This window comes from Panthera tigris, chromosome E3 (genome assembly GCF_018350195.1).
Source record: "Panthera tigris isolate Pti1 chromosome E3, P.tigris_Pti1_mat1.1, whole genome shotgun sequence".
NCBI lineage: Eukaryota > Metazoa > Chordata > Mammalia > Carnivora > Felidae > Panthera > Panthera tigris.
This window is the reverse complement of record NC_056675.1, coordinates 17,200,306-17,220,430: the sequence shown is the minus strand read 5'-3', so window position 1 is coordinate 17,220,430 and position 20,125 is coordinate 17,200,306. Positions and strand designations below refer to the sequence as shown.

Sequence of the window (20,125 nt, the reverse complement as noted above, 5' to 3'; positions counted from 1 at the left end):
TGAACAGGATGGTCAGGGTGGGCTTCATTCAGTTAACATTTGGGCAGAAGCTTGAAGAAGGTGAGGGAGTAAGCTATGTGGATATATAGGGGAAGGGTGTTCCAGGTAGAGAGAAAGCCAGTGAGAGGTTCTGAGGTGGAATGTTACTGGTATGTTTAGGGAGCAACAGGGAGGCCAGAGTGGCTGCAGCCAGTGCATGTGGGAGGAAAGGACAGAGAGGAAAGAGGGGAACATGTATTTTAATATTTCTGTAAAATGAGAATAACAATAGTACCTGCCTCAGAGGGCTGTTACGAAGATGAAATTAATACACATAAGGCTCATAGAAGAGTGCCTGGGCAACGGTGAGCTCTGTATTATGAAACTCTAGAGTGTATTTCCAGTTTCCGCCGCCGGGTGGCAGCAACGAGTTAAGGCCGAGGGCTGGTCTAGCGCTCAGGGTTAAAAGGGGTGAAGCCCTGCCCAGACGCCACCGGCATCTGTGCTCCGGTGCACGCCGCGGCCGCGTTGAGCGCCGAGTTCTGGCACACTGCAAGCACTCTGAGTCCTCTGCTTCTCTGCGCGTGCTGTTCCCCATCCCCCCCAACCCTCCACTCTACCCCACCCCCGACCGAACCACCCTTCCTTCTTCCTTCTTCCACCAGCCCAAGCCGTGCCTGCCTCCAGAGCTGAGTGGCCTTCTGGCCCCACTCCAGGATATTGCCACGATGCTGGGAAAGAAAGGATGGGAATGGTGTGGGGATGAGGGGGGACAGAGGAAATCCACAGACTCAGGGAACCTTATCCTCATGGTTATGCCCACCTTTCCCCAATTCCTCAGGCAGGTCAGCCACAGTGAAGGGTCCCACCTCTGCCGAAGTTTAAAGACAGACTTTGGGCTCCAAAGATGTTGCCTGCTTCACTTAACCCATATTAATTTAAAAATTTAAAAAAGGGGCTCCTGGGTGGCTCAGTCGATTGAGCATCCGACTTTGGCTCAGGTCATGATCTCACGGTTCATGAGTTCCAACCCCGCATTGAGCTTTCTGTTGTCAGCACAGAGCCTGCTTCAGATCCTCTGTCTTGCTCTCTGCCCCTCTCCCACTCTCTCTCAAAAATAAATATTAATTTTTAAAAAATATTTAGAAAATACATAACCACGGTAAAGAAAAATCCAATCAGTACAAATCCAAGTACACACAAACACACACATGCTGAAAAGTCTCTCCCCAATCATCTCCTGCTTGAAAAAAGTAATTATTTTTTCACTGTCTTTCTGCATTTGGTTTCACCGACTCCCACTCTCCCAATCACTACTGCCAGAGGGTTCTGTCTAATGAGGAGATTGAATTAAAACCCTCAGTGACTTCTTAGTACCTCAGGACAAATGCAGACTCCTTGCCCTTCATGATCTTGTTCTGGTCACCCCCTTGGACCCTTCTCCTTCCTAGCCTCCACATGGCTGCAGGTATATCCACAGATTGTCCAGGCTATTCTCTGTCCTGCCATACCCTTCCCACTCCAGCTTAGGCTCCTGAGTCCTATTCATTTTGCACCTGTACCAGTGTCCCAGACCCTATTTAACGCTTCCATCCTGTGCAGCCCTAATCAGGATTAATGACACTGAAACTGTCTTTCTCTTTGGGGCAAGGAAGGGTCTACTTATTTGATTCAATACCCAAGCCCCTCTTCTGGCACAGAAAAGTTACCCAATCAGTGTGGCAGGTATGAATGAATAATAGTAACATACCTACCACATAGTGCTAATCCCACACCTGGCACTGTTCTAGGCAATTTACACATATAAACTCACATATCCACACGACAACCCCAAGGTTGATACATCCTCGTTATACCAACATGGAAACTAGACCATTGAGCAGTTCAAGTAAGTTGTCCCAGCTAGTAAGTGCTGGGCTGGGGTTTGAACCAGCAGTTTGATTTTCCATAAATGAGTCAAGAAATGGAAGGAGAAGGTTGGGACAGCAGGGAAAGAACCCAGGTAGAATTTGGTCTGTGTGTTTTGCATCTAAGGATCTTCCCGCCCTCTCCCATTTCACTCCCAGAAACCCCATTTTATAAAGCAGGAAAGAGAGACCCAGGGCGACCACAAATAACTCCGAGAGACCTGTGGAGGGAGCCGTGGAATTTATTTGGGGGTCCAGGAGCACGGGTGTAGCCGGTATGGGCTGGCTCCAAACTACAACTCCCAGGAGGCACCGGGCCCCCAAAGCCCACGCGACGTCACAGCGGCAGAGGGCGCAGGCGGCTCGGCTAGCCCGCCGGTGGACTGTTGGGCCGTTTCGCTCGGACCTCGGCCCTGGCCCTGGCCCTGGCCCTGGCCCTGGCCCCGCGGTAAGTGGAGCAACCCGCGCCAACCCTGCCTGCAGGGGCTTGGCGGCGCGCGCTCGTAGCCTCCGCCATTGAGCTGGGCTGTGGAGTGCGCGTGGACCGGGATGGCATCTACCATATAGGGGGGATACGGGCCGAACCAAGTGACCCTGCGGAGGGGAAACCCAGACGGCGACTCCCAGGCCGCTACTTTGGGGCAGCTGGGGGGACCATACTGTGTGCTACACATACGCAGACCACACTCTAGGGGTCCAGGTCTGAAGACGCTCAGTCTGAAGACGCTCAGTAGGGGTCAACCCCGCCCCCTGAACGGGGGTCCCCAGGACCATAGGGAGCGGGGCGTTGTTTTCGGGCTGGACGAGTCTGAGGGTCTCCAACCCTCCAAACACCAGATAGAGCCTGAAGTTGAAGAATTGCCTCGGAAAACAAGGTTTACAGGCTCGGCCTGTATGTGTTTGGGAGGTGGTTGAATGGGTGGGCAGAGATTGCCCAGGTCTGATGATACCAGTGCCCACGTGGAGAGATGGTGCCGGTTGTCTGGATTAGGATCTTTACAACTACCCCTTCCCTTTCCCTGACAGATGGGAACTGTTCCCTGGGGACTGAGCTTGTCAGCATCCTTGACCTGCTGTCGCCCCTGAAGTCAGAGAAGAGACCCTGCGGATCCACACACACCCCCTGCCCCATTTCGGGGTCGTGTCCTTGTATCTGGTCCTCTGCCCCTAGCAGCCGCCTAGTCCGACAAAGAAACAAAGGAGCAGAGCAGAACGATGATATTGGCGTCCGTGCTGGGGAGTGGTCCCCGGAGCGGACCTCCACTCCGGCCCTTACTGGGGCCTGCACTGTCGCTCCGGGCCCGCTCCACATCAGCCACCGATACGCACCACGTGGAGATGGCACGGGAGCGCTCCAAGACTGTCACCTCCTTTTACAATCAGTCGGCCATCGATGTGGCAGCGGAGAAGGTGCGCAGCTGGCAAGAGGCCGGGTCCGGAGCTGGAACGGGTGTCCAGGGAAGGGGTGGAGCTAATGTGGTGGGGGTGGGGTGTTGCAGATCCAGTGCTCAAAGCCCATCTGCCCCCTCCAGCCCTCAGTCCGCCTCACTCCAACCATGATGCTCTATTCAGGCCGCTCTCAGGACGGCAGCCACCTCCTGGTAAGATTTCTGCACCCTATTTCCCTCTTGGTCCCTGGAGCTCTGGCCCAGCCACTCATGTCCTGGCCCTGACTTCCCTCTTCTTTTCTAGAAAAGTGCCCGGTATTTGCAGCAAGAGTTGCCAGTGAGGATCGCTCACCGCATCAAAGGTTTTCGTAGCCTTCCTTTTATCATTGGCTGCAACCCCACCATATTACACGTGGTAAGGTGGTCTCAGGGGGCATAGGTTTCTCTAGAGGGGACTTTAGATCATTGTGCCCACTGCCCAAGGGGCATATTGGGAGATGGGACTAGAGTGGCAGAGACTTGTCTGCCAAAAGGTTTCAGGGCCATAGAAGACTCAGATCCAAGCCTTCAGAGGCCAAAGTTGAATATTCATGGAGGCTTAAAAGGCCATGATGGGGGTTTAAACCAAGTGAATTGGGGTGGATGGCAATCCCCATGGGTAAGCATGGGTGGCTGCTCTCTACCCAGTGCCCACAACATCCCTGTGAATTCCCACACCTCTTCCTTGCAGCACGAGTTGTACATCCGTGCCTTCCAGAAGCTGACAGACTTCCCTCCGGTGAGGGCTGGGCCGGGGTAAGGTGAGGGGCTGAGAGGTCAGGGCTGGAACATCCATGCTTATGACTCTGTGGCCTATAGATCAAGGACCAGGCGGACGAGGCCCGGTACTGCCAGCTGGTGCGACAGCTGCTGGACGACCACAAGGATGTGGTGACCCTCTTGGCTGAGGGCCTTCGTGAGAGCCGGAAGCACATAGAGGTTAGGGGCAGCACAGTGGGAACCCAAGCCTACTGGGGGGCCTGGGAAAGGTACAGAGTTCTGAGACTCCACTCTTTACAGGATGAGAAGCTTGTCCGCTACTTCTTGGACAAGACACTGACTTCAAGGCTTGGGATCCGTATGTTGGCCACACATCATCTGGCGCTGCATGAGGACAAGGTGGGGTGCTGGGATCTGAGACCTATCAGGTGGGGCAGAGGGGACTGAGCCAGGGGCCCCCTTGGGCTGGGGACTGGGCCAAGGGCCTGGGGAGAGGTTTGGGGCTGCTTCAGAGGTCCAAAGATTGCAGGCATTTGGTGGCCAAGGTGTGGGTCAAGGTGCTGCTTAGTCTTGACTTCTTTCTCCTGCCAGCCCGACTTTGTTGGCATCATCTGCACTCGCCTGTCGCCAAAGAAGATTATTGAAAAGTGGGTGGACTTTGCCAGGTGAGGCTAGAACAGCTAAGGGGGTGGATATCTTCCAGCCCAGAAGGCTTGGGTCTGAGCCCTTGCCTAGGGCATGGTCTAGGGCAGGCTTTCTCAAATGTGGCACAATTAACATTTTGGGTCAGATAATTCTTAGGAGGTGTCTCATGCTTGTTAGGATCTTTAGAAGGGTGCCTGGCTTTTACTTAATACAACTCCTAGCTGTGGCAAGCAAAAATGTCTCTAGAAATTGCAAAATTTCTCTAGGGGTGGTGGGGGCAGAAATTCCTCCATCTGAGAATCACTGGTCTAGGTTTGAACCCTTGCTCCTACCTACAGACGCCTGTGTGAGCACAAGTATGGCAATGCCCCCCGCGTCCGCATCAATGGACATGTGGCTGCCCGTTTCCCCTTCATCCCTATGCCACTGGACTACATCCTGCCTGAGCTCCTCAAGAATGCCATGAGGTGGGCTGGCTGGATATGTTGGAAGGGGGCAAGACAGGAACAGGGGTGAAGCTGGGGTACCACTACCTACTGATCTTTCTTCCCTGCATAGAGCTACGATGGAGAGTCACCTAGATACTCCCTACAATGTCCCAGATGTGGTCATTACCATCGCCAACAATGATATCGATCTCGTCATCAGGTTTGCCCTGAGTGGGAGTTGAGCCGGGATATATGGGGGTTCCAGGCACTGTTTCTGACTTGCTCTATGACCTTGAGCCATACCTGCCCCGCCGTGAGACAAGATACTCTTTGTTTCTGAGAATGCCATGAGCTGGATATGAATGGATCTGGGGTCAGCTGGTTTCCAGGGCTCTGTGCTTGTCAGCAACTGAAAGGCCTGGACTGAGGAGTCAGGAGTAACCAGGCCATGATGCTGGCTTGAGAATAAATGTAAAATCCTGTGAGAAGGTACAAGCAACCAGTGGCTCAGCAGAAGTGAGGATGGAAGGATATCACTTATGAAAAATAATGCCCGAGGGTCCAGGTGGACTACATTCCATCTTTGGGTGGAGGGGGCAGGAAGGCTGACTTAGCACTATTTGCTTGGGAGGTAGTGAGCCCCCACCAAAGCTGAGCCAAGCCCATGTTATCAACATCCTGCCAGGATTTCAGACCGGGGCGGGGGAATCGCTCACAAAGACCTGGATCGGGTTATGGACTACCACTTCACTACAGCTGAGGCCAGCACCCAGGACCCCCGGATCAGCCCCCTTTTTGGCCACCTGGACATGCACAGTGGTGGCCAGTCAGGGCCCATGCACGGGTGAGGCCCCACCTGGCCACAATGGGAGGGTGGGGGTCCCTGGGAGACTCAAGCCTCTGAAGCCTCTCTCCTGTCCCCCATCCATTCTAGCTTCGGCTTTGGGCTGCCAACCTCACGGGCCTATGCAGAGTACCTCGGTGGTTCCCTTCGGCTGCAGTCTCTGCAGGGCATTGGCACAGATGTCTACTTGCGGCTCCGTCACATCGATGGCCGAGAGGAAAGCTTCCGCATCTGACCCCACAGCCCTTGGCCTGCTTGCCTGCCTGGCCCGGGCTGCACACCCTGCCAGGACCTTCTGGGTGAGGCAGGGTACCACCCTGCTCCACATGCTGCTGCATCTGGGGTCTTAGGGCCCCAAATATATGGAATTACATGGAGCCCGGTGCTGCCCCTCCTCTACAGAGGTCCGCTGCCTCCCTGCCTCCAGGCCTTGGAGGAGAGGAAGTGGGGACCCTTGAGGCCTCCAGCACCAGCTCCGTTATTCTTGTTCCTGGGGAACCCCTACCTTGACTGCTGTTTGTTATTAAAGTTCACATTTTGAATGCCCTCTTGGGCCCCGTGTGTGGGGAGCGCAGGTGAGCTTTGGTTTCCACCCTATTCTGGTTCCCTGGGCCCTTGGGTTTAATTAGCTCATGTCCTAGTCTCTAACTGTCCTGACAGCCTGGCAGGCTATGTATAGAATTGCCCCCAAATCTCTTGCACATTTGGTTTGGCGGGAGTTGGGATGGCTCTGGCAGTTTGTGCAAAGACCTTTCATTCATTTCACTTAACAAATGTTTCTGGGTCCCAGATAATTTTGAAGGCCCAACTTGGCCCAGCTTCAGGCCTCAGTTCTGACTCTTCCCTTCCTGGCAGTCACAGGTTCTGGAAGTGAAGGTCACCAGACTGGGCAACCTGAGCCACCTGATTCCTGAGCCTGAGTAAGGTTAAAAATACTGCCTGCCAGCTGTGCCTGCTTCTGCCAAGGAAAAGGAACACACAAGATTATACCCTGGCAGGTGCCAAGGGACAGTGGGGCATTGGTAGGGAGGGCTAAAGAGAGCAGGTGGGACCCAGGGGAGGGGAAGACAGGCCTGAAAGTCTGCTTTGGTGGGACTAGTGATGGAGGTGGGGGATTGAGGGGAGACAGGAATTGTATCTGGAGGTCAAATGCCAGGTGGTGGAAACCACAGTGACTTACCAGACTGAAAATCCTGCTGACTGCAGTGCAGGGGGTCAGGCTGGAGTACAGCCAAGAAGCATGGGCTTTTTACTGCAGGCAGCAGTGATCCATGGACAGATTTTAAGCTAGGAAGGGATGTTTCCACTTGGATTTCGTAGAAGCAGATGCTGAAAGGAGGGTTTGTGTCCATGTGATTTGTTGAGAAAGTGCTCTGGTTAGGGAGTAGGGGAAGCAGGAAAGGGAAGGGCAGGAAACCAAACAAGGATGTCATCTCAGGCAAAAGTCCAGAGCTAGTAAGTTTTGCCTTAGAATTGAGGCAAGAGAGCTAAGTTCCACAGTCATTGATGGATTCCTTTACTTGACAATCATTGGTTAATGTCTATGTTGGGAAGTAGGGGTGGGTAGGTACTTAAACATCCAAACTGAAAACTTTCCTTTTCAGCTTTTTAAGGCAACACAGCTCTATTAGTCCAAGGGATAATTTGACAAAGAGCTTCTGGCTTTTGAAAGCACATCAATCAAAGGTAATCTGGATCTGAAGAGGCAACAAAAAGAGATTCCAGAGGATCTGGGGTGAAGCATCTACATAGTTCTAGAAATAACAGATTTGCACAGTAGAAGGAGGATTAGAAGAATAGTGAGGAGGTTGGTATAGTAACCTGGATCAGGGATTTATAAACCCTAGGTTAATCCTGAACTAGAAAGGAGAGCATCCCTGCAAGATGTTGGGTGAAGTCAAAAGTGAGGCACCAGAACCTTAGGTGGATAGAGTGACAATCTTGAAGATGGGGAGTGGGAGAAGGCATTACAATTTTAATCTTGTCTTGCCTAACTTATTTCTTCATATTCTTATGCAGCCAGACACTTGGCATTCATTGCCCACCTCCAATTCTTTAATTTCTCCAAAGCCGAGTTACCAGCACTTCCCATTGCCATCACCCTCCCCACCTCCCATATGGAACTCCTATTTCTTTTCTTTTCTTTTCTTTTCTTTTCTTTTCTTTTCTTTCTTTTCTTTTCTCTTCTCTTTTCTTTTCTTTTCTTTTAAGTTTATTTTGAGAGAGAGCGAGGGGAAGGGGCAAAGAGAGGGGGGCAGAGGTCCGAAGTGGGCTCCACACCACAGCAGAGAGCCCGATTTGGGGCTCGAACTCAACAGCCATGAAATCATGACCTGAGCAGAAGTTCAAGGCTTAACCAATTGAGCCACACAGGCACCCCAAGAACTCCTACTGATCTGCAACCTGAGGCCCCATACACAGGCCTTGAGCATTCCACCCCAATAACCAATTTGAGCTTCTAAGTCCAATAACTAATTTATAAGTCAAAGAAAATTAAGAGAATGGCAAAAAAACATTTATTGAACACCTACCCTGCTTGGTACTGTGCGACACACTTATATACATAAGGGATACCCTTTATATAGTTATATGGGTTATACAGTTATGTATAGTTTAACTTTTACCGACCCTCTGAGAATGGACATCTTTGTACAATTTACCCAGAGTAGGATCAGAACCCGGATTCCTCACTAAGCCCAAGATGCTCTCTAATATGTCCACTGCGTCTAATTTGTCTAGGGGGCAAATTAAGCCTTTAAAAAGGGCTTAATTCTATGAGAGCAATTTACTAGCTATCCGTGGACACAGCCGTCCTGTTTCCTTCACCGTGAACAAGGACGGCAGTTTCTTCAATCTTTACAAAAGGGGTGATGGGGCTTTAGGTTGGCGGAAGTGGGCAACGCAGAAGTGGGTGTTAATTCCAAGCTCAAAGCCCTACTGCAGCCAGGGAGGCAGCTCTGGCTCCGTCCCGGTACCGGGTAAAGTGGGGGCAGTGCCTCTGGTAATTGGCACCTCCTGGCTTCCTCAGGCACCAGGCCCTTTAAAAAGATCGGGCTGAGTCATCACACATCACGAAGGTCTCCTCTTTCAACTCCGGGTTCAGCCATATTTCTATACGGAAAAAAAAAAATGCCAGCGCGATTGGCACACGAAAGGTCAAACTTGTCAGGGACCGCTAAAGGGCCGCACTAACCAGTGAGCTCTTGCTACGCCACAGGCCCCGCCTTCAAGGCAGCAGCTGCCTCCGCCACGCGTCGCTGACCCGGAACTAAAAGCGCTGCGCGGCGCCGGATTCCAGCGTCATTTCCACTACGACGATGGCGGCACAGGGAGCAGCTGCGGCGGTTGCGGCGGCTACTTCAGGGGTCGCGGGGGAGAGCGATCCCGGGCCCGGGGAGAATGCGGCGGTCGAGGGGACCGCCCCGTCCCCGGGCCGCGTCTCTCCCCCGACTCCAGCGCGCGGCGAGCCGGAAGTCACCGTGGAGATCGGAGAAACGTACCTGTGCCGACGACCGGATAGCACCTGGCGTGAGGGCGGGGCCCAGAGACAGGGGGCGGGGCATGAGGGCGGGTTCTCTGAGGGGCTGACGTTGTAGGGGCGGGGCTTGAGGGAAGAGCGCGGAGTTTCCGCCCCTCCCGGGCACCGCCTGCAAACCCCACCAGTCTGGCTCTCCTGGAACACAAGCAGCTCCCGTTTAATTGTATGTAGAGCTCCCTTTCCACTTGCTTATCCAATCTTAGACTTCATTCCCTTTTTAAAGAAAACCATCGTTCCTTGCTGGTCTCTCTGGTCTCTGCGACTTACTTTTCCATCCCTCTTCTACAACCGCCAGCAGAGGGGACCTACCAAAACACAAAATTGAGCTTCCTTTTTCCTTTTCTTGCCTTAGTTCATCTTCAGAATAAACCCCCAATTCCTTAGAAGGACGTACATCTTTGTGACCTGTGGTTTTTAGACACCCCTAGCAAAGGCCATTGCCAGACTAGACCACACTGTACTCTTTCTGAAGACCACATGCCTTTTACCACCTGTGCCCAATGCTTGAATGTCCTTGCCTTTCTTGTTCACCTAGCTAGCTCCTACTCATCCTTTAACACACCATATCCCTTGTGATGCCATTACTGACTCCCTTCAGGCAAAGTGAGTCCTCCCCTTATGAATGTACCTACAACATTTTCTTCATACCTCAGCTAGCCATAGTATATGTGACATTATGTAGTCATCGTCTGCGTCTTCCCATATCAAAGTGGGAACTTCTGGAGGGCAGGACCTCTTGTGATTCATTGCTGTGTCCTCTCTACCCAGCAATAACACAGCATAGGACCAGACACGCAGTGGTTGCCTTACTCATTTGTTGAATGGTTGGCTAGTTGTCAGGCGCTATGCTACATGCTTTAGAGGCATTAGCTCACCCTCTGAGGTGGGCACTATTAGTTCTGTTTTGTAGATGAAGAAACTGAGGCTCAACCAAAATAATTTGCACTTAAATATAGGAAGTGAGGAGCTAGAATTGTGTATAAACCCAGAGCCAGCCTTCATGACTCCTCAACAAATGAGCAACTAAGTATAGTAAAACAAGCATTGCATTTGGAGCCAGACCTAAACTCAGTTAAATGTTGACTTCTTATTGTTTTTCAAATATGTGAGCCTGGGTAAGCTTCAGTTTTTCATCTGTAAAGTAAGAGTAACAGCTCCAACCTAGCCCACTTCACAGGCAACGATCGATGGAATGGCAGATGTAGACGGGTGATGTTAGCTTGTGTATGTCCCTGGAGTCTGGAAACTGCTCCTCAGTGTGAAGGATTCTTCTTGTTCCAGCCCTGCCTTTCTGATGATCCTATCCTTTTTCTTTCACAGATTCTGCTGAAGTGATTCAGTCTCGAGTGAATGATCAGGAGGGCCGAGAGGAATTCTATGTACACTACGTGGGCTGTGAGTGACTTGGGGCTTTTCTGGGCTTGGGTGGGGGAGAGGGGTGGAAGTACAGCACTCTCATGGCCTATCCTCACAGTTAACCGGCGACTAGACGAATGGGTAGACAAGAACCGGCTGGCACTGACCAAAACAGTAAAAGATGCCGTGCAGAAGAACTCAGAGAAGTACCTGAGCGAGCTGGCTGAGCAGCCTGAGCGCAAGATCACTCGCAACCAAAAGCGCAAGCATGATGAGATCAACCATGTGCAGAAGGTCTGGACCCCCTCCCTTTCCCCAAGGCCCCAGGAGGCTCAGCTGCCTCTGCCAACTTCCTTGGGTCCCAGTGCCAAAACCATAGCAGCTCCTGTTTCTTTTTTTTTTTTTCTTTCTTCCTTTTTTTTAATGTTTATGTATTTTGGCGGGAGAGAGAGAGGGAGATGGAGGATCCGAAGCAGGCTCTGCTTTGACAGCAGTGAGCCTGATGTGGGGCTCGAACCTCTGAGCCATGAGATCATGACCTGAGCTGAAGTCGGCTGCTTAACCGACTGAGCCACCCAGATGTTCCAGCAGTTCCCATTTCTTAAGCTCTTATAATGTGTAAGGGACTTTACTTATGTTTTGTGAGATACTCTTCACAGATCAGAAAACTGAGGCTCAGAGAGGGCAAGCGCTTGGCTCCAGTCTCACAGCAAGGAAATGGCACACCTGGGACTGGAACTCAGGCCTCCTGCACCAATAGCCTCCTTTGTCTCCTATTTGCTGTGCCACCGTAGACAGAGAATTGAAGTCCGAAGAGAAGGAAGAGAACATATGATATTGGGTGCTTGCTTGCTGTTGCCAAGCACCGTGCTGAGTCCCGTATGTACATAAGGTGAACGCATCCTTCCTAACAGTTCAATGCCACAGGAATAATGGTTTCTTTTTGTAGAGGAGGAAGCAGGATCTGAGAGGTTAGGTAACATGCCCAAGGTTACACAGCTAGTAAAAGGGTGGACTGGAATTAGAATAATAATGGCAAACATTTATTGGCTTGTGAGCCAAAGTTATAGGCTAAGTGTTTTAATACATCATCTCACTGAAGTTTCACAGCAGTCCAGTGAGGTAAGCATCGTTATTATCTCCAGTTTACTGGGGAGGAATAGATGGGTTTAAGAACCCAGTCGGGGGGCGCCTGGGTGGCTCAGTCGGTTGAGTGTCTGACTTCGGCTCAGGTCATGATCTCACCATTTGTGAGTTCGAGCCCCGCGTCGGGCTCTGTGCTGACAACTCAGAGCCCGGAGCCCTTTTCGGCTTCTGTGTCTCCCTTTCTCTCTGCCCCTCCCCCACTCACACTCTGTATCTCTCTCTCTCAAAAATAAACATTAAAAAAAAAAAAAAAGAACCCAGTCAGGAATTAGACTTGCCAACTAGATTGTCCTACTTCAGGGCACCAGCCCTTAATCATGACTTTGACATGTCCTAGAAACTTGGGCCACTTGTTCCAGAGTCTGGGTTCTTTTCACCCCTGCCCCTGGGGGATACTTTTCCCCCACTCCGAGTCTCAGTTTCTTTTTGTAAAATGGGGAGTGCAGATGAGTCCAGGGCTTATTGAGATTTCAAGGCACTTAGACATTCATTACTTTCAGCCAGTGAGATTTCATCCTTCTGCATGTTTGTTGTGTGCTTTGGGGCAATGTTTTTCCAACTGTGGGGTGCAGGTTTAGTAGATTGCCAAATTAGTTCAGTAGGTTGTGACCAGCGTTTAAATTTGAAAATGAGAGAAAGAGGGGTGCCTGGCTGGTTCAGTTGGTAGAGCATGCAACTCTTAATCTCAGGGTCATGAGTTTATGCCCCGCATTGGGTGGAGAGATTGCTTAAAAAATAAAGATAATAAAAAAATTAAAGGAAGGAATAGGATAAGATAGAAAATGTCAGAGTACGTTGTGACTTATCAAAGGTAAGTATTATTTTTGAGAAGCACATAGAGATACACATATATGTATACACAAACAGGTCAACTGGTTTACAGTGCTAACTGCTCTTCCTGTTGGGGGTTGTGAAAAAAAATTTTGAAATCCCTGAACCAGGAAGACCTTCAGGGTCTAAGGCAGCACTGTCCAATTGATCTTCCTGTGACAAGTGGGAATGTTTAATATCTATTGTCTGATAGAGTAGCCACTGGCCACATGTGGCAATTGAGCACTTGAAATGTGTTTGGTGTGGCTAAGAATTAAATTTTATTTAAATTTAATGAATTTAGGGGTGCCTGGGTAGCTCCGTCAGTTAAGCATCTGACTTTGGCTCAGGTCATGATCTCATGGTTTGTGAGTTCGAGTCCTGTGTCAGCCTCTGTGCTGCCAGCTTAGAGCTTGGAGCCTGCTTCAGATTCTATGTCTCCGTCTCTCTCTGCCCTTCCCCTGCTCGCGCTCTGTCTCTCTCTCTCTCTCTCTCTCTCTCTCTCTCTCTCTCTCTCTCTCAAAAATAAATAAACATTAAAAAAAAAATTTAAACAATGAGTTTAAATAGCCACTTGTGGCCAGTGGCTCTTCTGTTGGAGAACATAGGTCTGAGTATCTCTTAGTTCCTCGACCAGGTTGCACTAGCAAATTAAATCTCAAAAATGTACCTCAAAGCTGATGGTCAGCAGGGTGGATGACAGTAGGCCAGTGGTGATAAATTTAGAGGATGGATAATCGGGGAGTTAATGAGCCAGGTTCTTCACAGCTTAATTAACGTTGAATTCTAAATAAACTGCAGCATTTGAAAAAGTAGTGTTTTTGTATTCTTTAATGCATTTGCAGAAGAGGATTGTATTTTGTGAGAGCTGGGAAGTGGGTTTTTAAAGACGCATATGAGGAAAATCTTTCTTCCCTCATCTTTGCAGGGGTTAGGCTCGGGGTTGGACAAACGAGGGGCCTGTGCCTGACAGTGCTGAGTACCGGTTCTGTAGCCTCACCTTTCTGTGCCTTAGTTTCCTTTTTGTGCAGTATGGATAATGAGCACTCTTGTCCCTGGTTCTTTGTGAGGACTAAATGAAGTAATGCCTATGGAGTGCTTGGCACTTGGAATAAATGGCAGCTGGCTATTCCCAAGGGCAAGTGACCTCACCTCTCCCTGCCTGTTTACTTCCCTGTAAAATAGAAATAAGAATGCTCTGTTTTAGGGTGGCTGAAAAGGTTAAATGAGGCCATACAGGCAAAGTGCTTTGTGGAAGGGGGTCTGGGTAAAATGCTGGCTCCTTTCTCCTTTCTCAACTATAGGGCAAGGCTGCTATCTCCTCTAGTGTAGGTTATGGGCCTTCTTGGATCCCCCCTTCATTGTTAGGCTGTGCTTGCTTTGCTTGTACAGAGTCTGGCTTAGGAATAGGATGTGTTGTGAGTGTGACATGACTTTTAGTCCCTGCTTTCTAAGGACTTGGAAAATAGGGGAAACCAATTGGGGGCAGTTAGAGGGGATTGTTGTTAACCACTGCATTCCCAACTTGAGAAGGAGAGGGCATATTCTGTGTCAGAAGAATCCAGTCCAGTCTCCTGGAGGGGGCAGGAAGGGTGCAAGGCCTTGAAGGACAGGAAAGAGCACAGTAAAAACAATTACCCATGATGGCTCATAAAACTGCCTCATCTCACACTCACCTGGCTTACGCTCTGTTTGAGGTTGAGTAAGCATTTTTTGGCAGAAAGAGGAGAGGAAACTGCATGTGCAAAGGCACGGAGGCCTCAGAGAGAGAGTTATCGATAATGTAGATTTGAAGGGGCTAAGACTGGAGGCTGGGAATCTGCAGGGGCTTAGGTAATTGTCCAGACTTGAGATGGTGGCAATGGCTATTTGGACTTGGGCAGAGAATTCCAGAGAGCGTTCAATTGCACAGATGTCAAGGAGGTAAAATTCACAGGACTCGGCCGTAAATTGAATGCCAGCTTCCTGAGAGAAGGAGTCTTAAAAGCAGACCAGGGGCACCTGGGTGTCTCAGTTGGTTAAGCATCCGACTCTTGATTTCAGCTCAGGTCATGATCTCATGGTTTGTGAGTTCGAGCCCCGCATCAGACTCTGAGCTGGCAGTGTGGAACCTGCTTGGGATTCTCTCTGCCCCTCCCCCGATTTCCTCTCTCTCTCTCTCTCTCTCTCTAAAATAAATAAAAGCACTTAAAAAAAAGAGCAGACTTGCTATTGGTCTTGGACAGTTGGACTGAGGGGATGTGCCCAGTGAGATGGGGACCCCAGGAGGACGAATAGGTTTGTAGGGAGCACAGGTTTAGTTCCTTTCTAGACACCTAGGCACCTATGGGAGTGACCCATGGGGCAGGCAGCTCCCTGGATCTGGTGCTCAGGAAAGAGGTCCAGTCACACCAGGGAGTCTAGTGCCAGTTCCTCCTGTTTGCACAGAAGACAAGATCCATTACTCACCTGCCTCACGACAATTTTGGCAGAGCTGGTTGATCCCCTTGTATAGCTGAAGGTTTTAGCCCAAGGAGACTGGAACCAGGCCTGATCCTAGCCATGTTCATCTGGCAAAAGGTCTAAACTCGGGCATCACGGATGTGCGGGTGGGCAGGGAAAGTGAGAGAGAAGCTTGGCCCACCCGGCTTCAAAACCAGATAAAACAAGTCAGTTGTTCATGTGGTTGTTGTCATTCAGAGGATGAGGTCTGGAAGACGGGAAGGAAGCACTGGCTTCTGGTTCAGGGGAGGGACGGCTTGACCTCCACTTCTGTTCACCTCTGTCCACTGCTCTGTCCTTGCCCAGACCTATGCGGAGATGGACCCCACAACAGCAGCCTTGGAGAAGGAACATGAGGCGGTAAGCAGGGGCAGGGCTCCTGCCTGCGGGTACCCCCTCTCCCAGCTTTCCTTGCTCTGACTGAGCCATCCACTGCCCTCCACTCCCACGTTACCCACAGATCACCAAGGTGAAGTATGTGGACAAGATCCACATCGGGAACTACGAAATCGATGCCTGGTACTTCTCACCGTTCCCCGAGGACTATGGGAAACAGCCCAAGCTGTGGCTCTGCGAGTACTGCCTTAAGTACATGAAATTCGAGAAGAGCTACCGCTTCCACTTGGTGAGACTGGGCCAGCCGGGTCTGGTGAGAGAGGCAGGTGTGGAGGCGAGGGCTGCTGAGGCTGCAGCGATAGGGAAGAGAGACAGGTCCAGAGGAGTCGAGTACAAGGAAGAGCTGCCCGTGGGTCAAGAGACCTGGGTTCTAGGCCTGGCCTTACCTTTGCTCGAGTGACCTTGGCCAACTTGCTGCCTTTCCCCAGACCTCAGTTTCCTCTTCTGTGGAATGGGGACAGTAATCCCTGCCCTTACCACTTCTTCAGGTCAACCCAAACACCACATGTTAATCAAGGCCAGCGCAGTGCCAGGTTCCTCAGTGCAAAAGAGGAAGCGAGCATAGCCCCTGAGCAATGGGACTGTAAGGTGTGGACAGATGGGAAGCGTTGGCGGGGAAGAGGGGGGAGCTGTGGGGGGGGTGGGGTTGGTGTGGGGGTGGGTGTTGCCGGGGGCTCGCATCACTAGTGCAGCAGGGAACACTAGGCTATTTCCCAAAGGGTGTAACCTGAGGCAGATGTATGCATTTTAGCAATCGCCATTGTCATGGATAAGAGTGCTGGAGAGTCCTCCAAAGCCAGGCTGCTCTGAACTTGAAACCATCTAGCTGTATAATATTCAAGCCAGTTATTTAGCCTCTCTGGGCTTCTTCATCTATAAAATCTATAAAATAGCCTATAAAATAGGCTCCGTCTCCTCAGGGAGTTGGGAGGATTCCTTGACATAGGTGAGGTATGGAGCCCAGAGTCTGTAGATGGGGAAACAGAAGCAGAGACCTGTTGGAAGCCACACGGGCTTGTATGGGTGTACCTAGCAGAGAACCTCGGGGTCTCAAGCTTTTGTCTCCCCATCCCCACCCCCAGGGGCAGTGTCAGTGGCGGCAACCCCCAGGGAAGGAGATCTATCGCAAGAGCAACATCTCCGTGTACGAGGTGGATGGCAAAGACCACAAGGTGAGTTAGATGGCCGAAGTGCTGTGGGGAGGTAGGGAGAAGCACTGGCACCTCTTGGATGATCCTCGTTGTCACCAAAAGGGTAGAAGCCAGTCTTGGGACAAGCCCCCACTGGGAAAAGGCCTGTGGGATCATGCTTAGCCTTGGTAGACACATGGCCCTGTGGTGTCAGTTTTGGGGACTGAGTTTCTGTTCTGTCCCTGAAGACTTTTCTCCTGATGGGTAGCTTAGTATTGGGCAGTTTTGACACCCAGAATAGACTGTTATGCCGGAGGGTGCTTTTAGAAGCGCTTTCTCTTTCTGCCTGAAGGAAAGGTTTCTTTCCTGGGAGGAGACTGCTTGGTGTGAGACTTTCTGCCTGAGACCAGTGTGGCTCTGACAGCTGAGTTCCTGGTTTCTGGCAGAAAGACTTCAGTGGGGGAGGGTGGGGCCTTTAGGGTCTGCTTTGCTGCAATTGAGAACCTGGCCTTTACCTGGTCAGTCTGGGAAGGTCTCACTAAGTGTCCCTGTTCCCATGGAAGGGCAGTAGAGTGTGAGGAAGAGAGGGCAGGCTTCTGAGTGGCTCCTGCTTCAAATTGTCCTGTCATTTAGTAGCTGACCTTGGACAAGTTACTTAACGTTGTTTGTTCCTGTTTCCTCATCTATAAGATAAGAGTCATGATAATGTTTACCTAATAGGGTTGTTGGTGGAACAAATGAGACAGCAATGGCAAGTAGTTAACACTGTGCCTGGCATCAAGTAGGTGCTTAGTAAACATGGGCCTTTGTTACTATTGGTGACCTCTTGGGCTCAGTCAGGCTTGTGATAAATTGCTTGGGGAATATTAGCCCTTAACCTGGCCTGAGTCCCCTGCTTTGCCTGAGCATGAACAGGGGGTGTGGCACAAAGGGCTCCAGCAGGAGGTGTGGATGTTCTTTCTAGCTCTACCCTTGGTTAACTTTGAAGCCTCAGGCAAGCACTGCCCCTTCCCAGAGCCTCAGTTTCTTCCTAAGCAAAGTGCACTAGCAATGCTGGGCTTCACAATTGGTGGGTCAAATAAGAGTGGGTGTAAAAGGTGTCCTAAATCAGTGGGCCTCTTGATCTGTGCCATGAAGCCACCCTCACGGTCTCATTGTCCCTTCCGATGTCGGTCTCTAGCCTGAGTGGGTATCTGGGCCTCAGCAGAGTGTGGCCAAGTGGGCAGACAGCTCAGGCTTTGGAGTCAGGCTCAAAGCTCACCCATTCAGCAAACATTTACCAAGTACGAGGCTAAGCATGAAGCTTGGTGCTTGCTCTGAACAAGACAGAACTCATATACCAGTTTGAATCCTGCTGTAGCACTCAGCAGCTGTGGGACCTCATGCCAGCCATAGCTCCTCTGAGCCTCAGTTTCCCAATCTGAAACATAAGATTTAATGTCCCTGAAGATTGAACTCCTATTTAGCACTTAGAAGTGGTAACTGAGGGGTGCCTGGGTGGGTCAATCGGCTAGACTTTCAGCTCTGCTTTCAGGATTATGAGTTCAAGCCCTGCTTTGGGGTCCAAAGCTGGGCATGGAACCTATTTAAAAAAAAAAAAAAAAAAAAAAGGTAACTGAATGGGGCACTTGGCTGGCTATTGGTGGAGCACGTGACTCTTGATCTCAGGGTTGTGAGTTTGAGCCTTATGTTGGGTGTAGAGATTACTTAAAAATAAAATCTTTGGAAGAAAAAAAAGGAAAGAAAAAAACAAAAAAAGAAGTGGTAACAGATTAATCTAGCTCTCTGGTTTTCAGTTTCCCTGTCCATCAGAAAATGACGGTAAGACTCCTTCCAATTCTAAATATTGTGAGGAGCCTGCTTCTCACTGGCCTGGCACTGGCTGCTCTCTAGTGCCTGGCACTTGCATAGCAGGGTGGCAGCCACAGCCCAGGCCTCGGTGGACCGAGGTGGGAGCGTTGTACCTGCTCCCTGAGCCTGCTTCCACCTCCCCACTCCTCAGATTTACTGTCAGAACCTGTGTCTGCTGGCCAAGCTTTTCCTGGACCACAAGACGTTGTACTTCGACGTGGAGCCCTTCGTCTTTTACATCTTGACTGAAGTGGACAGGCAGGGGGCCCACATTGTTGGCTACTTCTCTAAGGTGCTGGGGTGGGGAGCCCGGGTTAAGGGAGGGTGGGGACTATGAACCAGAAAAGGGACTGAGCCTCCCCAGAGGTCCTGACCACATACCCCTGTAGGAGAAGGAGTCTCCAGATGGGAACAATGTGGCCTGCATCCTGACTCTGCCCCCCTACCAGCGGCGTGGCTATGGAAAATTCCTCATTGCTTTCAGTGAGTGGTTCTTGACCTGTCAAGGAAGGGGCAACTACGGTGGGGGTGCCACCGCAGGGCCGGGTCCTCAGAATCCTTCTTTCCACCACTGCCAGGTTACGAGCTCTCCAAGCTAGAGAGCACAGTAGGCTCCCCTGAGAAGCCACTGTCTGACCTGGGCAAGCTCAGCTACCGCAGCTACTGGTCTTGGGTCCTGCTGGAGATCCTGCGAGACTTCCGGGGCACACTGTCCATCAAGGATCTTAGGTGAGGGCCCTGGAACCCTTAAAGAGGAACCCTTAGAAGAATCTAAGGTTGGCCATGATCTTGTCTGTCTCCTTGTCCCCTTTTGCTGTCCCAGTCAGACCCCACAAGGGAACTCTCCCCAGCAACTACTCCAATCCCTTTCTGCAGTCAGATGACCAGCATCACCCAGAATGACATCATCAGCACCCTACAGTCCCTCAATATGGTCAAGTACTGGAAGGGCCAGCATGTGATCTGTGTCACACCCAAGCTGGTAGAAGAACACCTCAAAAGTGCTCAGTATAAGAAACCACCCATAACAGGTAGGGGGGCGGGGGCTGCCCAGGTTGTGTGTGGTAGGGGGTAGGTGTTGAGGAGCCAGAGCTACCTTTTTGCTGTCACATGATCCCAAACTAGTCTGACCAGCTCCCAGGACTGAAGCCTGGGGCAGGCTAGTCATTCCCAGGCTTCCCTGCCCCCTTCCCAGGACTCAGTCTGCCCTTGTTCTCACCTAGAGGTGATACCTGGCCTGGGCCCAGAGGCCCAGCCCTGCCTCTCATGTCTGTCTCCCCACAGTGGACTCTGTCTGTCTCAAGTGGGCACCCCCCAAGCACAAGCAAGTGAAACTCTCCAAGAAGTGAATGGCCTGTGCCCCTGCTGCTGGACCTTTATCTCCTTGTCCCCTAGCCTGTAAATATGTACAGACCTGTTTCGTCATTTTTTAAAATAAAGTAAGTTCTGCCAGTGGTTCTGGACTTT

General features: G+C 50.9%; 2 protein-coding genes across 5 annotated transcripts; both read left to right on the top strand.

Annotated features, from left to right (window-relative positions):
- The first annotated feature begins 2,228 nt into the window (after positions 1-2,228).
- BCKDK (branched chain keto acid dehydrogenase kinase) lies at positions 2,229-6,649 on the top strand. 4 transcript variants are annotated; one of them, XM_042971328.1, is made up of 12 exons: positions 2,229-2,334; positions 2,913-3,296; positions 3,419-3,487; positions 3,579-3,689; positions 4,005-4,052; positions 4,133-4,252; positions 4,334-4,432; positions 4,625-4,698; positions 5,017-5,145; positions 5,237-5,326; positions 5,792-5,950; positions 6,041-6,562. In XM_042971328.1, the coding sequence occupies exons 2-12, from the start codon at positions 3,102-3,104 to the stop codon at positions 6,183-6,185; spliced, it is 1,239 nt and encodes a 412-aa protein (XP_042827262.1). In that variant the 5' UTR covers positions 2,229-2,334; positions 2,913-3,101; the 3' UTR covers positions 6,186-6,562. The 4 variants fall into 4 exon arrangements, with proteins under 4 accessions (XP_042827262.1, XP_042827265.1, XP_042827264.1 ...); XM_042971330.1 differs by lacking the exon at positions 2,229-2,334 and adding an exon at positions 2,534-2,761; XM_042971329.1 differs by lacking the exon at positions 2,229-2,334 and adding an exon at positions 2,534-2,778.
- A 2,618-nt stretch (positions 6,650-9,267) lies between these two features.
- KAT8 (lysine acetyltransferase 8) lies at positions 9,268-20,113 on the top strand. Its single transcript, XM_042971541.1, has 11 exons — positions 9,268-9,478; positions 10,809-10,883; positions 10,963-11,138; positions 15,588-15,641; positions 15,742-15,906; positions 16,760-16,849; positions 18,810-18,950; positions 19,048-19,141; positions 19,237-19,387; positions 19,535-19,689; positions 19,943-20,113. Exons 1-11 carry the CDS (start codon positions 9,268-9,270, stop codon positions 20,005-20,007), a joined length of 1,377 nt encoding a protein of 458 aa, XP_042827475.1. The 3' UTR covers positions 20,008-20,113.
- Positions 20,114-20,125: the final 12 nt, after the last annotated feature.